The sequence below is a fragment of the Coenobita brevimanus genome, chromosome 30 (genome assembly GCF_032717465.1).
Source record: "Coenobita brevimanus isolate Jiangsu-jjx chromosome 30, ASM3271746v2, whole genome shotgun sequence".
NCBI classification, from domain to species: Eukaryota; Metazoa; Arthropoda; class Malacostraca; order Decapoda; family Coenobitidae; genus Coenobita; species Coenobita brevimanus.
In genome coordinates this window covers 332,168-342,922 of record NC_136983.1, presented here as the reverse complement: position 1 = coordinate 342,922, position 10,755 = coordinate 332,168, and the positions used below count along the sequence as shown (strand labels likewise).

Below are 10,755 nucleotides of genomic sequence, written 5' to 3'. Positions count from 1 at the left end.
TCTATAAGTATCCCTACTATTACCAAGATCACCCTGAGTGTTTCGTGACGTATTTATAGTGCAAGGCGGTGTTTATTGTAAAATATTTAACACGGTACGAGAAAATCTTAGAAAATTAGCGGATGATGTTGGCGGCGAGCAGCAGGAAAATGGCCGACCGTCAGCCATCTTTGCTGGCCACGTAACGGGAGGGAAGCGGGGAGCATCCCCCTTGCACACCCAAGCCCCGATACCCAGAAGTGATCTTATTAAGTTAAAAGAGCCTTTGGTGAACGTATTTAATGTGAAATAAGGTGAAAAGTGATATACACGTGGTGGAATTGTGGACTTGGTGTCAGGAGTGACCCGGACTCCAGGATGAGGGAGGTGAGTGGCTCCCCTGGTTTGTTTACATCAGCTGATCCCCATGCTGGATGTTTACGTTGTCACTCATGTGCCCACATCCATTGCAAACGTTTTTAGTTCGGTTTAGTACCTGTTGTAGTACTTAGCGTGAGACTCATGGCATCGATTTGGGGGAAGTAACTGCTTAATAAAAGGTAAGAACGTAAGGTATTTTACCCGCCAACATGCACTGCGAACGTTAGTGCTTCTCCACACCCACGACAAACGTTTGCATTTCACTCTTAGGCCACGTCTTAGTACTTACCCTGTGCGTCAGTCGATCGAAATTTGGGAAGTAAATGCTTGCTTGAGGGTAAGAATTTGTAGCTTGGTTGATGTTTTTATATTCCTACAACCTCGGGAAACGTTTTTACCCACTGCAAACGTTTGTATTCCCGTTTGAACTCCCTCATGGAACTTAGCCTGTGATTATAACTATTTCTAATGTTCATTTCAAGGTCAGAATAATTGCATGAAGGTATTTTTTTGGTATGTTGTGGGTTCCTCACTTAGGCTATATATTATTAGGTCAGGCAGCACATATTCTTCAGCCATGTTAGGGCTAATTCTAGTCAGTAACAACATACTCCATGGTACAAATGCTATTATTGTTGCCCATGGTCAGGATTCATCATGTATGGGGTAGTGGGTCCTGTATTGATATTCATTTTTAAAGGTGCCAACAGCTTGTATGTATTGGCATTGGTCTTGATAAAGCGACTTCACACTGCTCGATTTCTAGTGGCCTCTGTTCAGTTCCTTATCCTGATATCCATGTTGTCACTTGGTTATGAAGATGTTTACTTAAAGCATTTTCAAGGGAGGGTGTGGGTAGGACATGCCTTGAAAGAGGTGTGTGTGTAATAGAGAAAAATAGAATGCCGAGATGTTAACAGACTGCTGTTAATTTTTTGTGGAGCTGCTTCATTGTTCAGGCTTTTGTAAAGTTGAATGATAGGAAAGATGTTATTTTCTTGCTGAATTAAACCAGTTGTTTTACATTTAATCATTTGTGCATTTTCCCCTTTACATTATGCCTGAATAATAGTAGACTTGGAGCAGCTTGAACAGTTTTATATTAAGCTTTTTATTCCAGGAAACTTTTTTGTTTTGTTTACTGAATTTAGCTTTTTCAGGATTTTTAAAATTTTCCCCTAAGTATTTGACCACCATTATTTAGGCTATTGTGGATTTACTGTAATAGGTTTATCCAGATTTTTAAATATCAGCTTTATAATGTACTCATGAGTTTGCCATCGGATGTACAGCTACATATAGGCATTTCTGTTGCAGTCATTTTTTTTTTTTCTAATCCTCGTACTTAAATGACTTCTTAACAGTGCACCTCATGTGGTTTCTCATTTGTGTGCAAGCTTGTGTAAAGAAGCCACGTTTTTGTGTATGAGACATGCTTTCGATTTGTTATGTCCCCAGCCACTTCATGTCTATTGATCGAATTGGGGACCGAGGTGGCTCAGTGGTAGAGCACTGGAATCGAGATAGAGAGTTCGCACCCAGCCTGGGAAGCTGCCTTTACTGGGAGGGATAGCACTCTCCTGTAACACTAGCAGGGCTGTATGATCAGGGGAATAATCCTCATCGATCAAATTTAACCTATATTAATTTTACTTCAACCCTAACCATAATCTTAGATGAACCATGTCAGACCTGAGCTACCCCCAGACTTATCCTTAATCTGTCATAACCAAACATAACTCTGACCATAAGTTCCAATCCACCTGACCACACCTAGTCTTCCTGTAACCTAACCAGACAGCTCTAACCTTACATTCGAACCAAGTCTAACCTAACCACACCTATCTTTAACGTAAGCTGAGACGAACCTGACCCAACTGTAATCGGATGATGTAATTGAACTTGAACATAATCAGATCTGAACTAAAAACCTAGGATGACTTTGACATGGGTTTGAGATTTAAATATTACCCTAGGCAAAGTTTTCATTTTTTAAGAAGCAGTGCTATATAATCAGCCAAAGCTTTTGTAGTCAGGTTTTCATTGTACCGATGTTTTTCAGGCTGCTGTTGTGGTGGCTTCATTTGTATTGGAAATTACCTGTGTTGGTTATGTGAACACAGTGCATCTTGATATTACCAAACCTAACTCGAGCAAACCTCACCCAACCCATCACATCAGCTGCATTTGTATTGGGAATTACCAGTTGTGGTTACCTAATGAAGCATGGCCTGCATAATTTAACCTTACCTGCCCTGCCCTTGCCTGACTTAAGGTGGGGCATTAGGGTTTGGGGTACTGAAAATAAATATAATTGGGGGGGGGGGGGATCCAGTGTGACATTGGAAACATATGCCCCAAGTTTGAAGCAATTTGGAATTTTTTTGTCATTTACATAAACTTAAAACCAAGGCAATGAGAATTTTTATATACTGAGTTAATGGTAAACCCATGGCTTGCAGTAACTCTTCAGTCTTTGAGAGGTGCTGTCAGTTCGAGGTGTGGCCTTTGAATTGGCATTCTCTCAAGGGTGTCCTGCCATAAAACGAAAAGGGAAAGGGGGCTTGATGAGAGATTGAGAATATGGCTACAGAAGGTTGTATTGGTGGCAACTTGTGGATCCTGATACATTTGCCATACTTAATGAAACAAACCAGTACAGTAGTGCTCCTGATAATGAATGAGCATTGCCATACGGTACTGATTTGCAGAGTAAACCTTTAGCAATAGCTGGAATAAATCACTGTGTTTATAATGTTAAGCTATCTATCTATGTTAAGTCTGTCTGTCTATAGCCCGACGCCCTAATCCCGCAAAGGGTGGCCGCAGACAAAACACTATGCCCACACTGTTTACTATTGATATTAGTCTGAGCATCCTTATTGCAGGGAATGTCATATGAAATCTGGCATCTCTGGACGGTTTCAGTACATCTCAGTAGCTGCAAATTTACACATTGATGGTTGGGTTTGTTATTTCTCTCTCTCTCTCTCTCTCTCACAGCAGGAGCAGGTATTAAACCCACAGACTGCAAAAAAACACAAGTGATGGCTGCCATTCCATATATTCAGTACAGTAGCTATGGTCCTATACTGATAAATTTGCATTAAGGTACAAAGTGTGACCTCAGGGATAAGGGTCTGAATAGGGAGGCTGCCAGAGATTGAGCAGTGTGGATAGCTACCATTAGGTGACCAAGGCCGGTAAGTGTGCCAGAGCCATTAAAAACAATATGAACCATATGAAAAATAATGTGCCAAGGATAACCAAATTGAAGAGAATGGTGCTGTTTAATAATAATCTGTCTATCTATCTATTGCCAGACACCACAATCCCACAAAGGTGGCCATTTGACACTGAGTTAGTTGTTTTACAGGGAGGGGCACCAACCCTCCACCAACCCACTTGTTGACACGTAGGGAGCACGTATGGTTTGGTTATATGGTTACCACCCAGGTTGTAAATGGTTTCTTGGCTTACAGGAAACCATTTGGCTTGTCACTCAATGTAAAGCCACCTGTAAAGGAAAGAAAAGGAATAAGAAGTGACAGGAAAGATGGGAGAAATAATACGGTAATAATGGTAATAATAATTTTATTTCATCCTTAGGAAGCAATCACAAAGTAAGTTGTGACATGGTTGCAACAGATAATGCTGAATATTAAACAACATAATCTGAAACAGCTGAAATAAGGAGGGGAAAGAAAATATTGGTGTGGACTGTTGTGTATTGGAAGAACAGTGATACCAGCCCAATAGATTCACAAATAGTGGACATAGTTGGCCCTGGTTCAGGTAGAGCAAAAAAGTGCATTGTTTAGCTTGGCAGGCCTTACTGAATTTATTGGCAGGGCAGCTCAGCAGTGTACAAAGAGAATCTTCCCCAAAGTTTCGCAATACCATTTGAAACACTAGTAGGTACAAGGTTTTCGTTATTTTTTGCCTGTTGTATATTTTCTTCAGATGGAACTGGGAAGATTCTCTCTCTCTCTCTGCCTGATTGGTCCCCTAAGCTGAATAAAAGTTGCCAGTACTCTTTTTACTCTGACTTGGTAAAATTGCTATATTATCATATTGAATGCAGAGTTGTAACAATAGATCGGTGCTAGAATATGATCCTTGTCACAAAGAAGAGTTGTGGAAAGGAATAGAGCCAGTGTTGTCTTTTTCTGCCACTGAGCTACAAGAAATAAGCTGCCAAAGGACGAACATTCTCTTGGTTAAAGTAAAATGACAATAAAAGTGACAGTGTTCCACTACATTTTGTACAGATATGGAAGAACAGAATGCTCCCCTCTTCCATACAGAGCAGATGGACATAAATAATCATTCCACGCTCCAAGTCTATAGCTGTAATCATACTGTTATATAAAGGTATGTCCCCACCTTGCACACAAACCTTAAGGAAGACATACACCCACTAAAATGACATTAAAATATTATTCGATACCCATGAGTGCAATCAAATTATTTGTAGAAGTGAAACCTTTCTCATTTTGTACTGCAGGGAGTTCAGAATAATTTGTCCTCGTCTTATTGTATCTCACCACAGAGGTATCATATTGTAGTGAGTGCGCATGACCTGTCCCAGGATATATATTGTGCATACCTACAATGTGCCCCTATCTTCCATACAAACTATATACATAACCTGTCTTCTAATTACCTTATAATAATGTACTGAACCATACAGTCAAAGTGATGTCAAGTGTAGCAGATTAAACAGAGATCACTTCCATTATTTCCTCTCTGGAATTTCCCCATGTAATTCCCATGATAAACTTAACTATTTTGGTATTTACCCCTGGCATGTTCTACTGTCGCGACGCAGATTATTTACATTGTGGTGGAGCCTTTATAAACAACACAAAGAAAACATAGAGAAACTAGCCAACAGGTTCATTAGCCTTCATGAAGCCTTATACTACTAGGTGTCAGTAGTTGAATAAAATCTTGTATATTAGGCATGTTATCTGTTGGAACAGTCACCACCAAAAGTTGAATATTAAGTTGGATGAGCCTTAGTAGTGGTGGGAATGAGTCTCCATGGTTACTGTTTAAATTTACTATTCTGACTATGTTGGTCATTAAATGAGCTAAAAAGAATCCAGGATTTTTGTCAGGTATTTTACATGACAGTAGTTCCAAGAAGGAAAGTGGAAAAGTAAATTGGAGGGAATGAAGTTTGATGTTTGTATCTTTTTCATGCTAGTGTGTGTGTGTGTGTGTGTTTTAGGTTAAATAAGATAACAATAAAAAGACATATACTGGTAGATTAAAGAATACATGGTGGATTGAATGGATTTAAGACTGGCTTGTCCCAGTTGCCCAACCTGCTATCATTTCCTCCTCTTGCAACAGCACTCATGATAATAAAGGATAGTCATGGTGTAACAGAGGAATGGAGGTTTGTTTTATCTTATGTATTTAGAGTTGCTGGAATAAAATACGGGATACGTCATCTGTTTCAAGGATAAGGTGAGTGATCCTGAGGCAGAATTTTGCCCTGATATTCCACTCAGTTTTCAACCAGTTCTTGTAGCTGCACATACCACCCTCTGATGTAATTCTCTCTCTCTCTCCCCCCACCCATAGATTCAACACTACTAGTTAAACTCAGTTTGGCCTAAAATCACCATCTTTCCATTTTGAATACTGGATTGTAAAGAGAGATTAGTACAAGAATATGATGGTCATGAAGAAGTGCTGTATATAGTATGTACTTAGAGCCATAGTATTGTCTTGTTCTGCCACTGAGCTATATGGGCTGCAAAAGGACAAAATTCTGGGCCAAGTTAATGTGAAAAGAGTATAGAGCCAGTGGTGTGGCAAGGCATGTGTGTGTTAAAAATGGACTCTTGCTTTAGGCTGCTGCTCAACTCCTGCATCCTCTACCTTCTTCCTCCTCCTCATTTCTTTACTGATGCTGGTAACTTAAGGTATTTTCTGCTCTCCTTCTGGCTTTTGTAATTGTTTTTGCTCTCTCTCTCTCTCTCAAATTTTGTTGGACTTAGTAGATTCTTCACAGTACCCATTTATCCCTCCATTTTCTTTTTTATATATGCTCTTTTTTTTATTATTAAAAATCACATCATTCCTGTTTATAACATAACTACCATATCATACTTTATACCCTGCTTTACAAGATTTATTATTATTGTAAAGTACTTTCTTCTTGATGGGACAGTTATGTGAAGCACTTGGGGAGGTCAGTAGTGGGCCTTTTTTCTCTGCATTAGCCCTGTTGCCCTCATACAGTTTTTAGAAGCCTGGTGGTCTAGTGGGTTAAGGTGTTCTAGGTGGATGTGGCTCATTAGAGTTAGCTGACGTGAGTTTGCTCAGGCAGGAAATGATACTCTTTTCACTTTAACTTGGCCCAGATTTTCAACTTTCTGCAATTTATTTCATATACAGTACAGTACCATAATTCGGTGGCAGAAAAATACAGCCATGGCTTTGTATTCATTGTTAAGCACTTCATACGGTAGCTTTTCACCCTAATATTTGGCCAGATATTTTTCCCTTGCTCATTGGCAGTAGAATATGACAGCATTCTCTTTTATCGCTTCTTCATGACTAGCATCATACACTAGTGGTAATGCGTTAATAGAACTGAGCAGTCAAGATGGAGTGATGGAAGTTTTAAGCAAAGTTGTTGTTGTGAGGAGAGTATAATCACTTTCACCTAAAATATTGTAACTGCATAGCCTAGTTCCAAACCCCCTTGCTGTTGATGGGACAAATTACTGTACAGTAGAAGGGTATTGGTGTGGGTATATGAATTTCTTCTTGTTTTTCCACAGATTCCATAGCTACCAGGTATGGTAACTTTTGAAATTATCACATGGTGGGGTGGAGAGGTGTATGAGAGAAGGAGTGTAAGTTGGAGAGAGGGCAGCGTGACAGAACAGGGTAACATAGAGGTAGTTTGTTTATGACCACCCCATCAGGGAATAAGGCATCTGGCTATAATCACTGTAGGTAGACTGATGATGTATTGGTGTATTAATTTGTTTTGCTACCTTCAGGTGATTAAATTCAGTTTAGCAAAGGCCTGTTGAGCAGCTTAATGAAGGCTCTATCAAACTTCTCTGTTGTTATTGTACCTGGCTTATTGGGAACCTGGTAGACTACAGGCTGAAGTTATCTCTCTGTCAGTCCACCATCCTCCTTTCAGAGTACAGGGGGCAAGCTGAGGGACAGTGTATAGCTATCAGTCTATCGTGCCACATGCCATAATCCCATATGGGGTGGCCACAAATAAATCACTTCCTTGTCGCCCTATCCCATACCATTTCAGTGCCCTTCCCCCAACGTTGTCATATACCAGTACCACGCTGCTTCATTCTTCCATCATCATGTAGTTCTATCTCTCTGTTGCCAGACACCATAATCCTGTATGGGGTGGCCATTTGACTTTGAGTTATTTGTTTTACAGGGAGGGGCACTAACCCTCCACCAACCCACATGCTGACACATAGGGAGCACATATGGTTTGGTTGTTTGGTTATATGGTTACCACCCAGTGTTGTAAATGGTCATGTAGTTAACTTGGTATATATATTTGGTGTCACGGCATGGAAGGGTTAAGACAAGGCAGGTTGGCCTTTGAACACTGCCACTGTACAACGCAGGTGGTGGTAACAAAGAACCGTTGTACTGTATTTTGATAAGGATTGACTTGTGGCTTTTAAGTAGCTATATAATGGTGCTTCTCTTTTCATCTGTCCACCAATTCTCTCCTTGTTTTCAGCTGGTGCCTTCTGTATCCATTATTGCCTTAGCTAGGTTATTTAAGGGAGAGAGAGAGAGATGAATGAGGTCAGTGGAGTGCAGAAAATAATAAAAAATAAATAAATAAATAAAACACCCAATTTGGCAAGTGATTAAAATGTGGAACTGTGTGTGTACAATATTACATAGCTAACAAGAGGACTGAACTATTTATTTAGGAGAGAAAGATGTATAATTTTCAACAAAAAAATAAATCGATCAAAAAAAAGTAAGCACAACCCAGCAAGACAGAGTAATGTGTACGTGTGTGTGTACTGTATTACATAAGAGAGGTGAGTTGCAGATCTGTTATAGTTCCCTGATGTAAGGATAGAGTTGGGTAAGCAGATACTCTCACTGTCTTACCAATTGTTTGCTGATAAGAAAATTCAGTTATCATGGAGGGGATTGGTTTGAAGAGAAGGGAAAGTGAGAAGTTGTTAGGATTGTGTATGTGAATGATGTGGAGGAGGGAGACCAAGGATGAGGTGAAGATATGTGAATAAAATGAAAAATAGATTGTTTAGGAGAGTGTATGTGAGGTGGAGGGGGAGACCAAGGATTAGGAGGATGTATATGAAGAGATTGAAAAGTGAGAGATTTTCTGGGAGAGTGTTTGTGATTGAGTTGGAGAGGGAGACCAAGTATGAGGTGGAGGTATGTGAAAAGAATGAAGAGTTTAAGATTGCCTAAGAGAGTGTTTGTGAATGTGGTGGAAGGGGAGACCAAGGATGAGGTGGACAGGTATATGAATAAGAATGGTGTGTGTTGGAGCAATGGCAGCCAGACAGCAGAGGATAGGGTGACATGGAGACAGTATGTTTGTGGCTACCCCCTCCACCAGGATTAAGATGTCTGTCCATAAATACTTGTAAAGACACCTCCATGCAGTAAGATCTCTCATGGATACTTTAAACATCAACTAGGGACATGTGAGGAAGAATACCACTGTGCCTCTTTTCCCTCCATGTAACAGGAGATGACTGACAGGTTTGAGGTGGGCTTAGGTGGGGACATGGGAGGGAGAATAATACAATACCTTTATTTCCTGTATGTCCTGGATGATTGAAAGGGTTTGAGGTGTGCTAAGGTGGGGACATGGGAGGGACATACCAGTACTACTGTTTCTTTTACCAGCATGCCATGGATAACTGAAAGATTGAGGTTGGCTAGGGTGCAGACATGGGAGGATTGGGAGGGGGAATATTATTGTGCCTCCATTCCTAGTATGTCATAGATGATGGGAATGGTTTTAGGTAGGCTGTGGTGCATTTACCCTAACCTGACAAGAGATTCCTAACCAGCTCATTTCATAGCCAAGTGTAGTCATATTGGAGGATTGATATGGTAACAATTGACACTCCTTCCAGCCTTATAGAATTTCATGCAGCCACAAGTAGCCTAAGTGCTGTTGTTGTAGGAGTGGTCCAGTTCCCTCAGTCGTAAATGGACTAACATTTGACAGTTTAAGACCGAACTAAGGACGGTCTGTGGATGGTGACGTCAAAACCTGCATCAGATAAATTATTATTTTTTTTCTCTCTCTCTATAGTTACTGGGCTGATTCAAGTTAGTAGGTGATGTGAAATGCATAAGTATGGAACGTTATGCCTTGAGATGGAGTCAGGATTCCAGGGACTTGAATAGTGAGTGAATTAAGGGTTTGGGCATTTGTAACTGGTGGTTCTGTTGATTAGTTATACCAGGGAGGGAGAGGGGTTACCTCGCCCCATCCTTGGGTGGGAATAAATGGCTGGAGTGATCTGTTTGCCCTTCAGTAACCAGATGCCTAAATCTCATAATGGGTGGCCATAAACAAATCACCTCCATGTCACTGCTCTAAGCCTGCAATTTTTACAGTAGTCCCTATGCAAGAGTAGGATAGTAGAAGCAAATAACATTTAAATAAGTATCAAGGGATGCTGGGTAATTCTCTCTCTCTTTCTCTTACACACACACACACACACACACACACACACACACACACACACACACACACACCTTCGCTTGTCACCACCAGGGTATCATTTCATGCATATCTACAGTATTTTTGATTGTCAACAGTCCTGTTTGTACAGTGACATGAACTACACACATACATCACCACTTGGAGACTAATCCGAACTATGTGTTATTCCTTTTTTTTTTTGTCTCTGCATCCTCACACATGTCACCACTTGGGCACTAATACTATACATTATTATTATTATTATTATTTTTATTTTATTTTTTGTCTTGCTACATCCTCACATGTCACCACTTGGGGACTAATACTAACTCCCAATTACTGTACATTGTCAGATTGTGGAGGACAGTGGCTCAGACAGCGAGGAGGAGGAACGGTCTGGGTCGGGGTCTGGCAGTGACTCAGACAATGACTCTGACACACAGCAGCAGAACCAGAGCAAGTCCACCGCCGCCAGTGAGTCAGGATCAGGCTCCGGCAGTGGAAGGTGAGAGGATACGAGTTATTTATTTATTTATTTATTTTTTTTTAATTTATTTATTTTTTTTTAATGGCTGTGTCTATCCATTTATCTGTCTGCATATCCTTCTATTTGATCTATATGTTATCACTCTCTATGTCTTTCTGTCTATTTCCATCTATTGATCTATATGGTA

The 10,755-nt window shown here is 40.3% G+C and overlaps 1 protein-coding gene across 1 annotated transcript in view; it reads left to right on the top strand.

The window, feature by feature from the left end:
* The first annotated feature begins 195 nt into the window (after positions 1-195).
* Positions 196-10,755, top strand: part of Chd1 (chromodomain-helicase-DNA-binding protein 1) — a 51,668-nt gene continuing 41,108 nt past the window's right edge. Inside the window, exons 1-2 of the mRNA XM_080268904.1 lie at positions 196-366; positions 10,435-10,586. Of these exons, the coding sequence (XP_080125030.1) occupies positions 358-366; positions 10,435-10,586 (161 nt within the window). The 5' untranslated portion in view covers positions 196-357. The remainder of the gene's footprint in view (positions 367-10,434; positions 10,587-10,755) is intronic.